Below are 21321 nucleotides of genomic sequence, written 5' to 3' on the forward strand. Positions count from 1 at the left end.
TATTGAAATATGTGGGTTTAGAGTCTTTGTATCTTTTGTAGGGTTCATGTTTGTGGTGGTGTCTCTGGTATCTTTGTTCCCTGCAACCTTTCCTTCAGAGCATCCCCCTCAGGATTTCTTGTAGGGCTGGCTTCGTGGTGACAAATTCTTTCAATTTCTGTTTATTTGGAAAGGTTTTTATCTCTCCTTCTATTTTGAATGACAGGCTTGCTGGATAGAGGATTCGTGGCTGCATATTTTTACTGTTCATCACATTGAAGATCTCCTGCCATTCCTTTCTGGCCTGCCAAGTTTCAGTAGATAGATCTGTCACCACTCTGATAGGTTTCCCTTTGTATGTGAGGGCCCTTTTCTCCCTAGCTGCTTTCAGAATTCCCTCTTGGTCCTTGTATTTTGCCATTTTTACTATGATATGTCGTGCAGAAGATCGGTTCAAGTTACGTCTGAGGGGAGTCCTCTGAGCCTCTTGTATTTCCACATTTACTTCCTTCCCCAGGTCGGGGAAGTTCTCTGCTATAATTTGTTAAGACTCCCTCATTTTTAACATACTTTCTTCATCTGGCTTTAGGACACCACACTTTCTTGGTTGTCCTCCCATCCGTCATTCCATACCAGTCTTATCTACTGGTTACTTCCCTTTTCCAGGACTTCTTAATCTTGGAGCACCCCAGGGCTCAGCGCTAGATCCTCTCCTCTTCTCATTCTCATGCTGTTTCACAGGTTAACACCATACATATGCCGTCAATTTCCAAATGTCTATTTTAGCGCCAGGCAGCCTTGGACAGTGCACTGGGGAAGCACTCTCTGCCCTGAAGGTCAGTGTGTCTCAACCCCTACTAGGTGTTACTGGATCAGGAGAAGTTCATTCTGGCTCCACAGGCAGCCCTATTAGGGATCAAGCGTGAGCCAGGCACCAGATGAATAAAGCAGACTAGAACAGTATGCACCAGCTCTCAAAAACAAATTGTCAGTGGAACCACAGCCTGTAAAAACAGGTCAGGACCTCCATATTAAACCTAAATAAGGTGACCATCTGCTAAGATAGGAGATTTAAACAGGATTCAGAGTCTCCTTTTTTTTTTTAAGATTTTATTAATTTTGAGAGAGCAGGAGAGAGCATGAGCAGGGGAGGGACACACATACACACACACATACACACAGAAAGAGAGAGAGAGACAATTTGAAGCAGGCTCCATGCTCAGTGCAGAGCCTGACACAGGGCTCAATATCACAACCATGAGATCACAACCTAAGCCAAAATCAAGAGTCAGATGCTTAAGTAACTGAAACAGCCAAGTGCTCCAGATTCAGTCTTCTAATATAATATCTAAAATGCCCAAAATACAACTGAAAATCACTCATCATACCAAAAACCAGGGGAAAATAACAACTTGAATGAGAAAAAAACAATCAAAAGACCCCAATATGTGATGACAAAACAGATGATGGAACTATCCAACAAAAACTTTAAAGTAGCAATCATAAAAATGCTTCAGTGAGAAAGTACAAATATTCTTGAAATGAAAAGACAGTAAAATGTTGGATTGTGAGTAACTTGTTTTGCGAGTGTTCCTCAAGAAGAACAAATATTTCTAATACATCTTAACTTGATAAACAAGTAATGTCGTGACATACGAGTAGTATGTGATGCCAAATGTCACATGATCACAACTGAGCCAATAGTTCTTGAAATGTGCCTTGATATACAAGTACTTGGGATTATGGATTACAATCATGCTTCCATAATGAATTATGCTCACCAACCAAGGTTTTACTAAAACCTAAGCCAAGGAATAAAGGACATTAAAAAAAAAAAACTGAATGGAAATTATATAACTGAAAAAATACAATAACTAAAACTAAAAACTCACTAAATGGGCTAGATAGGAGAATAAATATGAAAGAGGATGGAATCAGGGCATTTGAAGGTAGAGCAATACAATGACGTAATCTGAAAAACAAGAGAGAAAATCAACTGAAAAAATAAATGAACACAGCTTCAGGGACCTATGGAACAATAATGAAAGATCTAACATTAATATCATCAGAATCCCCAAAAGAGAGAAGTTGAACTCATAGAAACAGAGAGTAGAATGGTGGTTACGAGGGCTGAGGGAAGGGAGAAGTCAGAAGATGTTGTTCAAAGTATATGAGTCTTAGTTCCCAGAACTAAAGAATCTAATGTACAACATGGTATCTACAGTTAATAATATGGTATTGTATATCTGAAATTTATTAAAAGAGCAGATCTTAAGTGTTCTCAATACACACATAGACAAAAAAATATGTGTGGTGATGAATGGGTTAATTAACTTCATCATGGTAATCATTTCACAAAGTATATGGTTATCAAATCATCACATTCTACACTTTAAAACACATACAATTTTATTGGAATGTCTGGGTAGTTCCGTCAGTTAACCATCCAACTCATGATTTTGGCTCAGGTCATGATCTCACAGTCACGAGAGCCTGCTTGGGATTTCCTCTCTCTGTCCCTCCCCCTGCTTGTGCTCTCTCTCAAAATAAATAAATAAACATTAAAAAAAACACATACAATCTTATTTGTCAATGATACCTCAATAAAGCTGGAAAAGGAAGGAAGGAAGGAAGGTTTTTTGAAATATCCCAAAGATGATGAAAGGTATAAATATACAGATTCAAGAAGCTAAGCAATCCCAAATATGATAAAATCTAAAGAAATCCATAACAAATGTCTCTTCCAGCCCAGTCAGATTCCCAGACTCATATCTTCCAGTGCTTAGTCCAAACCTCCACTTGGACGTCCAAACAGTATTTCAGTGGTCACATGTTCACAAAACTGTCCCCGAGTCTCCAACATCCCTGCAAACAGCAGTTCCAGTTGTTCAGACCAAAAACCTTAGGAATCCTCCTGAATCCTCACTTCTCACTCCAAGTTCAATCCATTAGGAAATCCTGACAGCTATAGTCTCAAAATATATCTGGGATACAATCACCTACTTTCACTGCCACTACTGGCATCTTTCTTGTGGATTATGAGGACACTCTCTTAACTGGCTTCTACCCTTGCCCCCTGGTAATCCTTAATAGAATAGACATGGACATCATTTTAAAATATAAATCAAATTAGATCATTCCTCTGCTTGAAACTCTGTGATGGCTCTCATGTCACATGAAGAGTCCAAGGCCTTATTGTGGCCTAGAGGCCCTATTTGATCCGGCCCTGTGTGTTCTCTTTCTGGCATTTTCTCTCACCACTTTCCCCTCCCTGACTCTACTCCAGTCACCCTGACCTCCATGCTGTCTGACCTGATACCTTCCAGACAAGCTCCTACCTTAGGGACTTTGCAGGGCTATTCCCTTTTCTGGGTGACAGATAGCTACATGGTGAATGCCTTCACCTGCTTCCAATCTTTGTTCAACAAGCTCTCTCCTGAACATCCTAATTAAAACTGCAAGACCTTTTTACCCTGATCTACTTTTTCACTTTTTCCAAGGCTCTTATCGGCTTCTAACATATTTACTGATGTATATTTTTGTTGGCTGTCTCCCACAACTGAATGTCAGTGTGTTATATGAGGAAATGAACCTCCATCTCTTTTGTTCTTTTATGGAGCACAAATACCTAGAACAGGGCCTGACATAAATATTTGTTGATGGAACAGAGTGGAAAAAATAGGAGGCACTCCCTCGTATGAAAGATGAAAGAAGAAGGTGCATCGGTTTTTCTATTGCTGCTTAACAAATGAACACAAATGTAGTGGCTTAAACCAAAGCCACTTACTTTTAGCTCTGTATTTCAAGAGTCTGGGCGTGTTGGCTGCAATCAAGGCATTCACCAGATGCCTGGAAAGATACTTCCAAGTTTGCACATGTTGTTGGCAGAATCCAGTTTCTTATGGTCGTAGGATTGAGGTTCCCGCTTTTTTCCTGGCAGTTGCCTGCGGCTGCTCTCAGCTTCTGGAACCCATTCTTAGGGCCTTGCCACGTGGCCCTCTCCACAGGTAGTTTACAACATGCAGTTTTCCCCTTCAAGGTCAGCAGGAAATTTTCTCATGTTTCACGTCTCTTCCTTCGGGTAGTGCCCAGTAGTCCCTTTTAGGAGCTCCCCTGATTAGGAGAAATCCTCCAAGATAACCTCCCTTTTGATCAGCTGACTTGGAACCTTGAACATATGTGCAAATCCCTTTATTTGGTCATATAATGCCACCTTACCACAGGAGTGAATTCCATCATAGTCTGCCACACTCAAAAGAGAGGTAATTACACTGGGCACATGCGCCAAGAGGAAGGCATCCTTGGGGACATCTTAGCATACCACTGGAGAGGAAGACTGAAGTCAGGTTTTCTCATGGACCAGCTGGCCAAACAGAGCCAAAAACTATGGTAGTCAGTGTTCACAGAACCTGGATTTCTGGGAAATGCTATAAAAATATCTTAGCTGTGCCCATGTTCATAGCAGCATTACTCACAATGGCAAAAAGGTGGGTGCAACTCAAGTGTCCGTGGACAGATGAATGTATAAAAAAATGTGGTGCCCACATGCAGTAGAATATTACTCAATCCTGAAAAGGAAGGAAACTCTGCCAGCTGCTACAGTACAGATCAACCTTGGTGACATTATGCTAAGTGAAATAAGCCAGTCACAAAGGACAAATACTGTAGGATTCCACTTACATGAGGTACCCAGGGTTGCTAAATTCACACAGAGAGAAAGGAAAATGGTGGTTGCCAGGTACTAGGGGAAAAGGAGAATAGGGAGTTGTGGTTTATGGGTACAGAGTGCTGGTTTTGCAAGATGAAAAAAGTTCTGGTGACGGGTTGCACAGCAATGTGAATTTAACACAACTGAACTGTACACTTAAAAAATGTCTAAGATGGGGCACCCGGTGGCTCAGTCGGTTAAGCATCCAAATTCGGCTCAGGTCATGATCTCATGATTCAAGAGTTTGAGCCTCGCGTCAGGCTCTGTGCTGATGGCTCAGAGCCTGGAGCCTGCTTCGGATTCTGTGTCTCCCTCTCTCTCTGCCCCTCCCCTGATCGTGCTCTGTCTGTCTCTCTCTCTCTCTCTCTCTCTCAAAAAATGAATAAACATTAAAAAATGTCTAAGATGGCACATTTTATATTGTGTGAATTTTACCATAATCAAAAATAATAATAATCAATATCTTTGCCAATAAAACTACTTTTTACTGTTCTTAACTCTTTTGATAGACAGGTCTGGGTATCTGCATCATGACAGGCTGGGATGCAAGTATTCACATAACAGTCTTCACAATGATTAACCACTTAAAACTGATGTACATTTTTAATACAATTTCTATTATATCAGAAATCACAACAGAAACAATGACCCAAACTAACTTTCCCCATTCCAGTTGGAAGCGTAGCTTACCTGCCCTAGATCCAAGGTGACATTGACTTTGTTGTACTGTGTGCCTGAGGAGAGAGGAGGGCTTTGCCACCAACGCTCAGATCCATCAATCGCATTGGTGACTGGATGTGCTTTCCTGGGGTCCTCAGAATTGCAATAGTCACAGAACTGGCCCTGGGGGGAAAAAAGAAAAGTTCTTTTTTTAATTTCCAAGTGATTTTTTCCTAACAATTTAGTAAACAGGTAACTAAAAGTCCACTTTACACGGCTTAGAGATGTCAGCTGTTGAGATTCGTCATCATGTATTCTGCAGACAGTAAGGCTTTTTCGTCTTAATTTAATCTTAAACCATGTCACCCATTTATACCTCTGCTTGTCATGATTCTAAGATATATATTATGCTTATCTTCCATCTTTTTAAAAAAATTTTTAACATTTATTTATTTTTGAGAGACAGCAACAGAGAAAGAGCAGGGGAGAGGCAGAGGAGAGAGAGGGAGACACAGAGTCGAAAATGGGCTCCAGGCTCTGAGCTGTCAGCACAGAGCCCGACACAAGTCTCCAAACCACAAGCCATGAGATCATGACTTGAGCTAAAGTCAGACGCTTAGTCGACTGAGCCATCCAGGCGCCCTTCTTATATTCCATCTTTTACAGCTATGTTTTTCTTGTCCCAGTTAACACTGGGACTGGGAATCTGTTGTATCTGAGATGCAAAGATATCTTCCTTTAGCAAATCCTTTTTACTCTTTAGTTCCTACTATGCAATCTCCATGTTGGGCACTAGGGTACAAAGAGAATCCCCGTTTGCAGTCCCAGCGGAGGTGATAAGTACACAAATAACCACAAGGCAAGGATACAACTAAAGTGTATAATAGAGTTCTGGGTCAAAGGTGATGCATATTCCATGGGCTCAGAAAACAGGGGGGAAGAGGCGGAATTAAGTTGCCGGCAAGGGTAGACACAGCTTTGGCGAGTGTCAGTGAACAGCAAACAGGGAAGGTGTTCCAGGTAGAGGAACCAGCAAGAGCAAAAGCACAGAGGCCAGCTGGTCCAGTTTAACAATAGCATGAGTAATCAAAGACAAGACCTGAAAGATAAATAGGAAGATAACAGCTGGTCTGTGGAGACCAAAGTGAGAAATTGACAGTCAATTCCATAGATAAATAAGAATCCATTCTTACCTGGAGTGATTCCTATTTGGTATTATCATCTTTACTGAATTCTGATTCTGCCAATACCATCTCATCTTCTTACTGAATTACTCTTTTGGGGGGAGGCAAACTCTTGATTCTGTTTTCCTTTATTTGTAATGCACACTTTTATAGACATTACCACCTCAAATGCTGACTATATACAGTCCTTTCTTATATACTGCATATATTTTAACTGGGTCAAAGGATCATGCTTCTCCAGTGGTGGGCTTCACCCACTGAACTGTTTTGCACTCCAATGAAATTGCCTGAGAGCACAAACACCATATAGGAGGGGGAATAAACAAGTAAACTTGTACCCACAGCCTTTTCAGAACATTCTGTGACAAAATGGCAGCTCTGCTCTCTGACAAGTATCCCTAAAGTTCATTATTATTTTCAATTTTTTTTAATTTCTTATTTGATCTTTGAGAAAGAGAGAGTGAGAGCAGGGAAGGGGCAGAGAAAGAGGGAGATACAGAATCTAAAGCAGGATCCAGGCTCTGAGGTGACAGTACAGAGGCTGACGTGAGGCTCAAACTCGTGAACCACAAGATCATGACTGCGCTGAAGTCGGATATTTAACCGACTAAGCCACCCAGGCGCCCCTAAAGTTCATTCTTCCGTGTTTAAATTTGATCCTGGTGTGGAACCAAATGTGTGACCAAATGTTTTCATCAAGGGCGTAACTGAGGATTCTCCCATATGTGGCGATATATTTATCTACAACTTTATCTTCTGCCATTATGTGAAGACACTTGTGTAACTCAGAAGCAGCACCCTAGGAGAGGCAGCCCCATCAGTTCATGAGATCAGAGACCATGTGTGTCTTCCCTGTCACTACACTTCACCAGCACATTGCCCTGCACATCACAGAAGCCTAATAAAGGAGATCTCCCTTCAGCGACTTTTTAAAAGTTTATTTATTTATTTTAAGAGAGAGAATCCTAAGAAGGCTCCACATCATCAGCACAGAGCCCAACACGAGGCTCGAACTCAAAAACTGCGAGATCAGGACCTGAGCCAAAATCAAGAGTCAAGGCACTTAACTGACTGAGCCACCCAGGCACCCCACCATCAGCAATTCTTAAAAATAAATGGGGGCTATTTCTATAAAATGTTCCTTTATAATAAAAAGTGTAATTAAAAACTATTTAAGCTAAGACATCTAAACATTTATGAATATTTTTCTTTTCAGTGATCTTTATTTTTCCCATTCTTCCCCAGAAAGAATCTTACCAATTTAATTATCTGATAAGGGAATTAAATTATGACTCCTCATAGTTTACCAGATTTACATATAGTTAGAAGTGAATCTCTAAGTATGTGGATGCTTATGACCTGTATTTATCTCTATCTCCATAATGTAGAGATGTAAGGAATGGAGGTGATGCTTTTTGTGTGGTTTCGATGATTCTCAATTTTCAAATAATTATGTCAACAATTAAACTGAACATTTACAGAGCACCTATTATGCACCGGTCACTATGCACTTCACATTTGCACCCTAAGATTATCACTTCTATCTTACCGCTGAGGAAACACAGTGAATTACTTTAAGCAATTTCCCCAAGAACCACATGACTGGTAAATGGAGTACCAGGCTTAGGTGTACCTAAGCCTAGGGCCCCAGAAATAATACGTTATCCACCACCCTGTAATTCTCTTCCCCATCTAGGGGCTACAGCTCTGGTTTGTGAGACATTGTGGGTAGTCCGTAACATACATTCCTTCCTATAACTGGTCTTAAAGGAGCCTTCACAATAACCTAAGAGTTACTGTTCCAAGGCCTCTCAGACTCACCTCATTGCTTCTGCTGATACCCTGGTCCTTCTGCTACCCCAAATCAAACTGTTACCTGTTACATCACGGATAAGGACACTGGCTCTGGAGCTTTAACACTACAAATTGTCTGATCAAGGACTAATTACTAAAATACGAATTTTGAGTGTGTAAACAACAAATAATTTGAATGTACGTATTCAAAAAATTATAATTTTATGAACAAGAGAGCACTGCAGTTATCCAAGTTAGTGTCAACACTGATATGTGGCAAGCTAACTAATATAATAGATACATATATTAAAGATGGATTTCTGGGGCACCTGAATGGCTCAGTCAATTGAGCGTCCAACTTTGGCTCAGGTCATGATCTCGTGGTTCGTTGGTTCAAGCCCCACGTCAGGCTCTGTGCTGACAGCCAGCTCAGAGCCTGGAGCCTGTTTCAGATTCTATGTGTCCCTCTCTCCCTGACCCTCCCTTGCTCATGCTGTCTCTGTCTCTCAGAAACAAATAAAACTTTTTTTTAATTAAAAAAAAAAGATTATCTCTCCCTCTAATCAAAACCACACTGAGATACCACCTCACACTAGTCAGAGCGGCTAAAATGAACAAATCGGGAGTCTATAGATGCTGGCGAGGATGTGGAGAAACGGGCACCCTCCTACACTGTTGGTGGGAATGTAAACTGGTGCAGCCCCTCTGGCAAACAGTGTGGAGGTTCCTCAAAAAATTAACAGAACTCCCCTATGACCCAGCAATAGCACTGCTAGGAATTTACCAAAGAAATACAAGAGTGCTAATGCATAGGAGCACAAGTACCCCAATGTTCATAGCAGCACTTTCAACAATAGCCAAATCATGGAAAGAGTCTACATGTCCATCGACTGACGAATGGATCAAGAAGAAGTGGTTTATCTATACAATGAAATACTACATGGCAAAGAGAAAGAATGAAATCTGGCTATTTGTAGCAACGTGGATGGAACAGAGGGTGTTATGCTGAGCTAAATAAGTCAGGCAGAGAAGGACAGATACCATATGTTTTACTCATATGTGGAACAGGAGAAACTTAACAGAGGACCATGGGGGAGGGGAAGGGGAGAAAATAGTTGAGGAGAGGGAGGGAGGCAAACCATGAGACTCTTGAATACTGAGAACAAACTGAGGGCTGATGGGGGTGGGGGAGGGGGGGGGGGGGATGATGGGCATGGAGGAGGGCACTTGTGGGATGAGTACTGGGTGTTGTATGGAAACCAACTTGACAATAAACTATAAAAGGAAAAAAAAAGATTCTCTCTCCCTCTGTCCCCCTCCCCCGCTTGCTCTCTCTCTAAAATAAAATTAAAAATTTTTTAAAAAAGATGAATTTCTAGTAGTGAACTTTGCCTAGGTAATAAAAATAAGCCAAACCTTCTGTTCGTTTCTACATATCTACATGTGTCATTAGTGAAAACTCTGGCTTTCTTCAGCTTCCACTAAGGTGCTTGGTCTTTTCAAGGAAGCTTGCGTTGGGGTGAAGCTCATTCCATCCAGCAACTAGCTCCGCACCCAGCAGTGCCCACTCAGCAGCCGCCCGCACCATGGCCTCCATCTCTGAGCTCACCTGCATCTGCTCGGCCCTCATCCTGCACAACCATAGAGTGATAGTCCCAGAGGATAAGATCAATGCCCTCACTAAAGTAGTGGGTGTAAATGTTGAACTCGTCTGGCCAGGCTTGTTTGCAAAGGCCCTGGCCAATTGTCATTGGGAGCCTCCTCCACAACACAGGGGCTGGCTGACCCGCCCCAGCAGCTGGCGCCAGGGACCTAGCAAGGGATGCTGCAGGCTTGTCGTTGGGCAGAGTCAGCAGTCAATCCAGCTGCCTGCCCCCCGTCTGCGTGCTGGGGCCATAATCACACTGATCACCGGGACACTCCCTGTGCTGCCCACTATGAGGAACTGTGTACGCACCAGTGTGTGCGGTTATCTTCCCCTCTTCCCAGAGCAGGAGTCACTCTGGAGTGGTGCTGGTCCCTGCCGGGGTTGTTTGCAGGGTGTGTTGGGGCAAAAGCAGCTTTGGAGGGACACGTGCCAAATGGGGCAGGGGTGGACGGGGCAGATCTGCAGGGGAATACAAGGGAGGGCACGCCGTGCTAGCAAGATAAGTGGACAGTGTCCACACTGGTTCCCAAAACCGTCTCGCTATCTAGACTGGGAGGGGAGGGGGCTGAAGAGAAATGTCACCACCAGCACCCCTGTCAGAGAGGCTAGAATCAAAATCACAAGAAATTCAAGCGTTGGCGAGGATGTGGAGAAAAGGGTATCCACCTTGCTGTTGGTGGGAATGCAAATTGGTGCGGTCACTTTGGAAAACAGTATAGGGGTTCCTCAAAAAAAATAAAAATACAATTACCATGTGATTCAGTAATGCCACTACTGGGTATCTACCCAAAGGAAACAAAAACGCTAATTTGAAAAGATACATGCACCCCTAAATTTACAAGAGGATTATTTACAACAGCCAAGATTTGGAATTAACTCAGGTGTCCATTGATAGATGAATGAATAAAGAAGAGCAGTGTTATATACAACAGAATGTTACTCAGCTGTAAAAAAGAATGAGATCTCTGGGGCACCTGGGTGGCTCCGTGGGTTGAGTGTTTGACTTTGGCTCAGGTCATGATCTCACAGTGTGTGAGCTGAGTCCCACATCGGGCTCTGCTGTCAGCACAGGGCCTGCTTGGGGTCCTCTGTCTCTCCCCACGCCATCTCTCTCTCTGCCTCTCCCTTGCTTCCTCTCTCTCTCTCTCCCTCTCTCTCTCAAAAAGAATAAACTTTTTAAATTTTTTTTAATGTTTTATTTATTTCTGAGAGAGAGAGAGAGACAGTGTGAGCAAGGGAGGGTCAGAGAGAGAGGGAGATACAGACTCTGAAACAGGCTCCAGGCTCTGAGCTAGCTGTCAGCACAGAGCCTGATGCGGGGCTCGAACCCACGAACTGTGAGATCAATACCTGAGCTGAAGTTGGACACTCAACTGACTGAGCCACCCAGGCGCCCCAATAATAAACGTTTAAAAAAATAGTAAGATCTCATCATTTGCAACAGCATGGATGGACCCACAGGGTATTATGCTAAGTGAAACAAGTCAGACAGAGAAAGACAAATAGCGTACGATTTCACCATTATGTGGAATTTAAGAAACAAACAAAATCTATTAAGAGAATTTCTAAAATCTAAATAAGTGAAACAACCATTTTCTTGGATACAGTATCATCAAAAACTCATCAATTCTCCCAAAGTTGATCTAAAAATCAATATAAGTCCAATAAAAATCTCAATACAGATTCTCTCAGAGCACAGTAAGATAATTCTCAAATTTATATGGAAGAGTAAAAGACCAAGAAAAGCCAGGATACTGTTAAACAAATAGAGCAGGGAGAAGAAAGCCTGCTCTTGAAGGTATCAGGGCTTATTATGGAACTGTTATAATTAGAACAGAGCAAGAGGAGAGAAACTGCTTCTCCAGGACAGAAAAGAAAGCCCAAAACAGATCCGTGCATTTTCAAAACCTTAGTACATAACAGAAGCAGTACATCAGATCCCTCGCTAATCCATAGCCAATGGAAAACAATACAAATTCCTACACAAGTCACAAACAAAAATCAGCTTCAGATGAATTAAGGACTTTCATGTCAGAAATAAACTTTAAAACCAATTAGAGCAAAATACCAGTGAACATCTTTTAGAATTTGGAGCAAGGAATGACTTCTTAAACAAGATTCAAAAAGCACTGACTACAAAAGAATAAAGAGACTTGACTATGGTGTTAAAATTAAGAATATTGGTTCACCTTAAAGAGGTAGAAGGAAAAATTACAAACTGAAAGACATTCACAGCATACAAGTGGCAAATGGTCTTTCATGACAGCTGCCATCAATTCCTTCTGTGTGTGTGTGTGTGTGTGTGTGTGTGTGTGTGTGTGTCTGCCACTTCACACGTCAAGAGGTAGAAGCTATCTTCCCTGGAAGCTATTCTCTTCTCTCCAATCCAAACCAACTTTATCATTTGCAGAAGTGTCATTCTGGGATTTTCGAGCGGATGTCTTAAAAGGATCAGCAAATTCTGCTTCCCTCCTCTTGTAAGCCAGCATCCAGAGAAGAAGTCCAACTACCCCGGATCACCGTGCTATGAGAAAGCCCTGCTAACCAAACAGAAAGGATGCACAGGAGAGCACAGAGACACCCGACGTGCTCACAAAGCCTTCTGGGACCGTCCAGTCCTACCTCGGCAGCTACTGAATACATCTGAGCTACTCCCACGGACACCACATGGATCAAAAGAACCACCCAGCTGAGCCCTGTCACCGCAAACAATTACGAGGGAAAATAATTGTGTTAAGCCACTAAGTTTTGGAGTGCTGTCTTACACAAGAATCAATACCTAAACCAAGAACATAAAATCAACAAAGAATTCTCATCATAAATATATATCAAACTTCTGCAAATCAATAAGGAAGTATAGCTAAAAAGAAGAGCAAAAGTAGGAATAGGTATTTTACAGAAGAGGAACACATAAAACAAGCATTCAAAGAAATGTTCACTCTCAGCCCCATTAAGTGATCAGGGCAGACCATGTGTAAGTAATAGTGTTCAAAATGTGAGTATAACCAGCATTGGAAAGAAAGTGGTATAAGTATGAATTGATCCAAAGACTTTGGACACTGTTTGGGCATTATCTCATAATGTCGAAAATTCACAATTCCTGTGGCCCAGGAATTCTACTCACAAGCTCATAACCCATAAACTCTTGCACAATCTTAATGACATCATGTTCAAGAATATTCACAGAAGCACTGTTCATAAGACCAAAATCCTGGGAATAACCTAATTACCCAGCCAGAGGAGTGACAATGAATCACAGCAGTACATTCACACAATGAATTAATAAATGACCAACAATGAATAAATGAATATATTTGACAACACGAGCAACCAAAATGAGAAGGACTTACTATTTAGGAATATATACAGAGATGTAACTGAGGCACCTGGGTGGCTGTCAGTTAAGCGTCTGACTTCAGCTCAGGTCATGATATCACAGTTCATGAGTTTGAGCCCTGCGTCAGGCTCTGTGCTGACAGCTTGGAGCCTGGAGCCTGCTTCGGATTCTGTGTCTCCCTCTCTCTCTGCCCCTCCCCCACTTATGCTGCCTCTCTCTCAAAAATAAACATTAAAAAAGAAAAAAAACTATTTATAGAGATGTAAAAAACACTATATAAAAGGGAAAAATTAATAAAGGATTCAGAATGATGACTACCCCAGACTGTGGGAAATGGAGACACAGGAGGTCAGGAAGCCATGTGGTTAGATAGAAGTTATTATCAAGGCCCTAATTTTGGTTTTGGTAGCAGGTACATGGACATTTATTATACTATTTAAAATCCAACCATCCACATATACATTAAGTCAGAGCATGCAAGGACCAATGATGAAAGCATGTCATAAACAGAGAGTTATGAATAACCCATAATCCAAGTCTGCATCTGAGGTCCTGTATTTTTTAATTACCTATAAATAGGAGCGCCTGCGTGGCTCAGTCAGTTAAGCATCTGACTCTTCATCTCAGCTCAAGTCATGATCTCACAGTGTGTGGATGTGAGCCCCACACCAGGCTTTGTGCTGACAGTGTGGAGCCTGCTTGGGATTCTGCGTGTCTCTCTCTCTGTTCTTCCTCCACTCTCTTTCTCACTCTCTCTCTCTCTAAATAATTAAACTTTTAAAAAAGGCCTATAAGTAAATAAAAGCAGGACTAAAACTGAGGGAAGTCAGAGAAGGGGGGACAAAGAGAGCAGGATCCTTTCCCTCTTGCGTTCGATTATTCATCCCCCCACAAGACGAACCTGGGCTGGTATTCCTCTGTATTCCAGACAGAGATGAGGACACTGTAAGACAAAGACAAGAGACTTCTCTTGGGAATGGCGACAAGAGACACATGCTCTGAATGTGTCAAAGCTATTACTAACCTAGCCATATGGGGAATAGCAACTATAACAGAAGGGGCTAGAAAGAAAGGGCACAGAATTGTTCAAATAAACAATGAAACAGAGTTGAGATCTAAGGTTGGAAGGTCACGGAAGAGAAGCCAACGTTTCAGAGACTCACGAAGGGACTTTTTCAGGAGCACGGGGAAAAAAGTCTTCCCTAGTTCCTAACATTTTTGATGACTGTCCTTAGCGAAAATCCTCTCCTATACAATGCTTCCCATCTAAATTCACTGTATAATACTGTATTGTTCTAAGCCACTAGAGGCGACTACAGTGATGCTCCCTAATACAAGCATATTGTTTGAACACTCATTCATTTACTAGCCATTTGAGAACTGCCTCAACGTGTAGAGCACTAAGTTGGATGCAAGGATAAAAACAAACAAACGCTAAGAGTTGACCCCTGTCCCTAAAGATTTAGCGAGAGACCAGAGAAGTGGCTGAATCACCACACAGTACTGAAAGTGCTGGAATCCAGCTAGCACAGGGATGCGGGAAGCCAGGAGGGGCATACCATGCTTTACTTTGCTTTATCTTCACAACACTCCCAGGCTTATATCAAGGTAGTGAAAACTCAAAGGTGAGGAAGAGAAGGCTCAGAGAGGTGAGGTGCCTCACCTCAAACCACACAGCCAGGACGTGCAGGAACCTGGACCTGTGTGTGGGTCTGGGGGTGGTACTCACAGCCAGCATGCCTTCCATCCTGACCTAGCTGCTCTGTGAGCTCCATCAAATAGCCTTGTCTTACATTTGGAGGAAACATGAGGCCACGCTGAAACAGCAATTCTGTAACTGTCCACACACCAGCCCCTAGCCTGGGAGAGAGACCCAGCTAAGGAAAGCACCCTGTCCCGTGGAAGCGTGGGTGTGTGCCCAGGCTTAGAAAACCCAGCAACAGGGCACTCAACCACACCTGGCCGTCAGTAGCCCCAGTATGTATCAGCACGTTGATGCCACCACAACCTCACTCCTAACCGTCACTCACACAGGTTCCCGAGGCCACGTGCCTTAAAGGCACGGTCTCAAGGGTCCCAACGCAAGCCAGCTGGAGTCCTGATGTGCAGAACATTCTGGAGGGTGCCCATTCCAAACTTAAGACTGCTCTTCCCAGGGGAGCCTGGGTGACTCAGTTGGTTAAGTGTTCTGACTCTTGGTTTTGGCCCAAGTCATGATCCACGGTTCATGAGATTGAGCCTGGAGTTGGGCTCCGAGCTGACACCACGGAGCCTGCTTGGGATTCTCTTGTTCCCTCTCTCTGCCCCTCCCCCACTTGTTCACTAAATAAACAAACAAACAAATTTAAAAAACAGATTGCTCCTTCCCAGACCTTGCTCAGAATTCTCCCTTCTGAGAGGCACAAAAGCACATCAGCGTGATTACCAATGATGGACACAAGCGGTTTGCACACTTCCTGCATCCCCGGATGTCTGCACAGAATGGATGCAGGGCATTACACAGCACAGGAGAGCACCCAGCTCTGCACCCCCACAGACTTCACCTACAGAGTGCAGTGCACATCTCTAGTGTGATGAGGTCCCAGAGGTAAGGATTCGAGAAATCTACAAAGCAAAGGGCTCAAGCCACATCCGAATCTGCTGGCACCTCGGACATTTGACCTCGGCCAGAGAAACATGCCCTGCTGGCCAATGCCTGCCCGCGAGTCAATCTGACCAGGTAAAGGAAGACGGTTTCATGCTTCTCCACCCCCAGACAACTGAGAATTGTGTTTTCTCTATACTGGTATAGTGTTTCACTCTATTCTCTCTTTTTCTCTCCCAGAAATTAGTTCACACATTCTCAATGCTCCTCAAATGTCCTCCTCCCTCTTCCTTCTCCTGAAGAATTTGCTGAATGTGCTCATCTTCCTAACCCACAACTTCCCTGCATTTGTGCCTACATACCCTCCTTACCTCCCATTGCTGGGGAGAAGCTGTGCTTCAAGGGTTCCCCTTCCCTGCCCCATCTCCACAAACACTGAATCTGTCCCTCCTGTCTGCTCAAGGGCTCTGCATCTGCAATGACACGCTCTAAACACACACTGTCTCTTGCATCTCAATTCAAGAGACAAACACACAACCCTCCACTTTCCCCTCATTCACTCTATTCCACCCATGCTGACCCTCTTGCTGTTCCTCACTCAGACCAAGCATGTTCGTGCCTCAGGGTTTTTGCACTTGCTGTTCCCTCTTCTGAGAACATGCTTTTCCCAGCCTTAAATCCCTCCTCTGAGAAGTCTTCCCTGTCCACTCCATCAAAAGCAATGCTGCACTCTGCCATCTACTTCTATCATCTTATTTGCTTTCTCTTTCTTCTGAGCAGGAAGCACTTACCGTTTGCTGATTCTACTATCATCTTTAATGCACTGTAAGTGCCTTGAGAACAGAGACTTATTCACTACCCAGAACAGTATCTGGAACAAAGTAGGCATTTAATATTTGTTCATTTAGTTAATAAATTAAAATGGCATAAACTATTCTGTTACTCATTTCAGGAAATATACTAGAAAGTGATAAACAAGTTAATTAGTGATGGAGAATGGTACTCCCAGACATGGCCCTCTACCCACCTCAAGAGGGAAAAGAAGTGTGTGTGTGTGTGTGTGTGTGTGTGTGTGTGACTTGACCTTTAATGTCAGAAGCTAAACTCCTGATGTTGAGAAACAACAGGAAATTATAGACTTACACCCTTGTCACTGAACACTTTGGAAAGCACAATGTAATGAAATCTAGTCCTGCTTTTTCTCCTCTAATGGGAATCTACCTGCTCATTCTCCCCAGGGACCCCCAGAGCCCAGTCTCAGCTAACTTCTGATCACCTGTCTGCTCTGGCCAGGAGGCACCGCTCATGCTCAACTCAGCTCTCCCATCTTTAGATGGTACCTCTCCCGTTTCAGAGACTTCTCAGCTATCAGCCTTCCTTGCTTATCTTCCCATCGTGGCCAAATCAGAGAGCAAAGAAAGAAAATGTTGTCCATTCTCCTGGCTAAAACATGTTTCTTCATTGTGATTTCTTTCCATTCAAAAGAGGTTTCCCAGGTACTAGGTCTCCCTCTAGTAATCTAACCCACCCATCACATCTGGCCTCTTTACCAAGGCCTTGATATTTCTTCTTTCCAAACAACCTTAAATTAGAGTTACCATTTATTAAACACTATGTCCCAGGTGCATACGGTTTACTTCACATAATATAATCTTCAGAATAACCTTCCAAACTAAATGGCATTGTGTCCCCATTTTACAAAAGATGAAATGAAGGCTCACAGAGGTTACATAACTCACTCGGGGCTACATCTTTAGGAAGAGATGCTTTCAAAGAGAGCCTGATTAATCCCAAAGCCCATGTTCTTAATTCTGACACCATACAATCTACTTTTGGGGGTTCCAGGACCAACTGGTTCCTTCTTGAAAGAACCCAAGAAGTTCTTTCCGGAAGTTGTTGAACTCCTATTTTAATGATCTCCGAAGATTCCTCTTCCCTCCACTTCTCCCTCTATTCTCTTGTTCTCTGTATGTTGTGTTGGCATTTCACTGGCAAAAAGGGGTCACCTGGTACTTGTACTTGCATGTGAGCTGCCTGCTCTGACACAAGCTCAGTGGGCCACATCGCATTTTCGCCTGCCCACTCAATGCCCCCAATCCAAAGTACTTCCTCCTAAGAGTCTCATGCCAAAGCCTAGATTTATGAGAACAGGTCAGCCCTAATAGTGTATTCATTCAACCATCAGCTACTGACCTACTGAGAGCCAGATACAGCCCTTAGGGAGATAGCCTGACCCGGATTTGATTCATTCCTCAAGCCAAGCCTTTCCCTTTCAATTCCATTTCAGTTATTGATCTCCTTATAAAGTAATTATATTCATCACTGCTTTATTTTCCCATTGTCCCATTCCCTCAACCCTTTTGTACAACATTCTAATTTTTTTTTAAAGATTTAAAGTTAATTTATTTATTTTGAAAGAGGCAAAGAGAGAAAGAGAGAGAGTCCCAAACAGGCTCTGCACTCATCGTAGGGCTCGATCCCACAACTGTGAGACCATGACCTGAGCCAAAATCAAGAGTTAGACACTCAACCAACTGAGACACCCAGGCACCTCGTGTCTGACATTTTTTAATTTCATCAGTCACCTAAATTCTTTTGAGGACCAGAAAGGGCATAAATACATATAAAAACTAAAATGGAGTATTTATAAATTTTGGAAAGGATACACAAGTCTCACTTAAGTGTAACATTTAAAATACATGAGATGCCCAGGTGGTTCAGCGGGTTAAGCACCCGGCTTCGACCCAGGTCACGATCTCATGGTTCATGAGTTCGAGCCCTGCATCGGGCTCTCTGCCATCAGGACAGAGATCACTTCAGATCCTCTCTCCCGCTTTCTCTCTCTGCCCCTTCCCCACCCATGTGGTTTCTCTCTCTCTCTCTCAAAAATAATAAATCTTAAAAGAATGTTTAATACAGAACCAGGGCAGCATGACCTCCTGAATTCCTAAAACATGGCACACGTGTTCCCACCTCTGAGGGCTTGTACCTGTGGACCCCTCTGCATGGAACACATTTTCCAGCCTCTTGAGGGGGCCAATTTCTTCTCAACCCATGGGTTTCTGTGCCAATAACACCTCCTTAGAAAAGCCTCTCTATCTACACAACCTAGAGAAGTTTCCCACTATAACAAAATCCTGTTTACTCTCTCCAAGACACAATGGCAATCTATAATTATTCTTTGTTTACTCATCGGTTGCAGTCTCCCCTCAGAATGTCACGTCTGTGCAGGCAAGGACCTTGCCTTGCCTTGTTCAGATTTGTATTCTCAGCCCAGTGTCCCCATCCTCTGTGCCTGGCACATAGACATCAATAATCCCTCCATTTTCTGCTCATTTTTCTGGTTCATTAAAAACATTCAAAATCACATTAAGGATATATTAAGTGATCAGGTGTCAATGAAATAAGAAAGCCACCTAGAAATAGAGAAGATAGGAACACGTGGAAGTCTGAAATTTTTGTTCTCATCAAATCACTGTGCAAACTGCCTTGTAGAGAATCTTTGCCACCAATGGTGAGGGGAGGGGGCGCCTGGGTGGCTCAGTCAGTTGAGCATCCGACTTCGGCTCAGGTCATGATCTCATGGTTCATGGGTTTGAGCCCCACGTCAGGCTCTGTGCTGACAGCTCAGAGCCTGGAGCCTGCTTCATATTCTGTGTCTCCCTCTCTCTCTGCTCTTCCCCCACTCATGCTGTGTTTCTCTCGGTCTCAATAATAAAAAAACATTAAAAAAATTAAAAACAAAAAAGAATCTTTGCCACCAATGTCTTCTGTGCACTTAAATCCTCAGCAAGATTTAGTCTCTGCAGAGCCAATCCCTGGACATAGGGAATGGGCCCTTTCATTTCACAACCCCAGCCTTCCCCTGAGGTAGCCCGTGAGCTCTCATTAGTGGGAAAGGAATTTCCAACCACTGGGCTCTATGCAAAAAGGAATCCAAGGCTCACAGTATTAACAAAACTCCACAGTCTCACCTGCATTAGTCAATCCTTATTTTATGCCCCTCTGATACGTTCCTCATAATCAAAGACGCCTCCGTGTGGGCCTTCATCCTGCACCCTCCCATACACAGATAACTCACACACTGAATAGTCAACAAGTACTACTGACTCACTGAGAGACTGATTATCAGATTTAAAGTCACTAATATGGACTGAATATTCGTGCCCCCCCCCCACTGTCATATGTTAAAGACCTAACCCCTAAGATGATGGCATTAGAATGAGTTGAACGGGATTAGTGCCCTCACACAAGAGGCCCCAGAGAGATCCCTCACCTCTCCCACCATGTGAGGACACAGCAAAAAAATATAAACTAGGAGTGGGTCTTCACCAGACACTGAATCTGCCCTTGACCTTGGATTTCCCAGCCGCCAGAACTGTGAAAAATAAATTTCTGCTGCTTGTAAGTTCCCCAATCTATAGTATTTTGTTATGGCAGTCCGAACCAACTGTTACTCTGTCAGTCTCCCGGGGCCACCATAGAAAATGTCGTCCCACAAACTGGGTGGCTTAGAACAACAGAAATGTCTTGTCTCACAGTCTGGAGGCTTGAAGTCTGAAATCAAGGTGTTGGCAGGGCCCTGTTTCCTCTGAAACCTGCAGAAGAAAGATCCTTCCTTGCCTCTTGCCGCTTCTGGTGGCCCAGTCCTAGCCATTGGTCTCAGCCAGTGTTTCAGATCTCTCTTCCTTAAAATTCAACACATCAGGGCCTGTCTTCCAAAGACAAATTGTTGAAATTCAGCTATTTGGGGGGGGAGGGGGGAAGCAAACAGCACTTCTATCCAGGTGTCGCTATAGTTCAAAAATTCTATAATTGTATCATGTCACCCTTCGAAAGTTTCTTCAAAAAGCATCTAAGGAAGGGCGTCTGGGTGGCTCAGTCAGTTAAGCGGCCAACTCTTGATTTCAGCTCAGGTAATGATCTCACAGTCATGAGATGGAGCCCAGTGTGGGGCTCCATGCTGAGCATGGAGCCTGCTTGGGATTCTCTCTCTCTCTCTCTCTCTCTCTCTCTGTCCCTCCCCCACTCTTGTGCATGCGCTTTCTCTCTCAGAATAAATAAACAGCAAAAAAATAAAAAATAAAAAAGCATCTCTGCAGTTTCTGGACACACCGCCACAGGGGACACAGACAAGAGCAGGAAAACGTAGCCCCACCCTCAGGGAGCTCAAGATGCAATAAGGACATCAGATGTGAAAATGAATGGCTCCCACATAATGAATGGAATTAGCGAGACGGCGTGCCTGAGTTAGCCTAGTTAGCCAGGCAGCGGCAGCACAGCACAGGGGTAAGGGCATGAACTCTGCAGCATGGGGCTGCACCACATGCTAGCTTTCGGATCTTAAACAAATACTCAACCTCTCTGTGCTTCAGTTTCCTCATCTATAAAATGAACATGCTAAGATTACCCCCGTTATAAACTGCT

At 43.2% G+C, this 21321-nt stretch overlaps 1 protein-coding gene across 1 annotated transcript in view; it reads right to left on the reverse strand.

Moving 5' to 3' along the window:
• LAMA3 (laminin subunit alpha 3) overlaps positions 1 to 21321 on the reverse strand; it is a 276412-nt gene that overhangs the window by 243202 nt on the left and 11889 nt on the right. Inside the window, exon 2 of the mRNA XM_039217713.1 lies at positions 5378 to 5530. Coding sequence (XP_039073644.1) covers positions 5378 to 5530 — 153 coding nt within the window. The remainder of the gene's footprint in view (positions 1 to 5377; positions 5531 to 21321) is intronic.

The sequence above is a fragment of the Hyaena hyaena genome, unplaced genomic scaffold (assembly GCF_003009895.1).
Source record: "Hyaena hyaena isolate Hyena2069 unplaced genomic scaffold, ASM300989v1 scaffold_14, whole genome shotgun sequence".
NCBI classification, from domain to species: domain Eukaryota; kingdom Metazoa; phylum Chordata; class Mammalia; order Carnivora; family Hyaenidae; genus Hyaena; species Hyaena hyaena.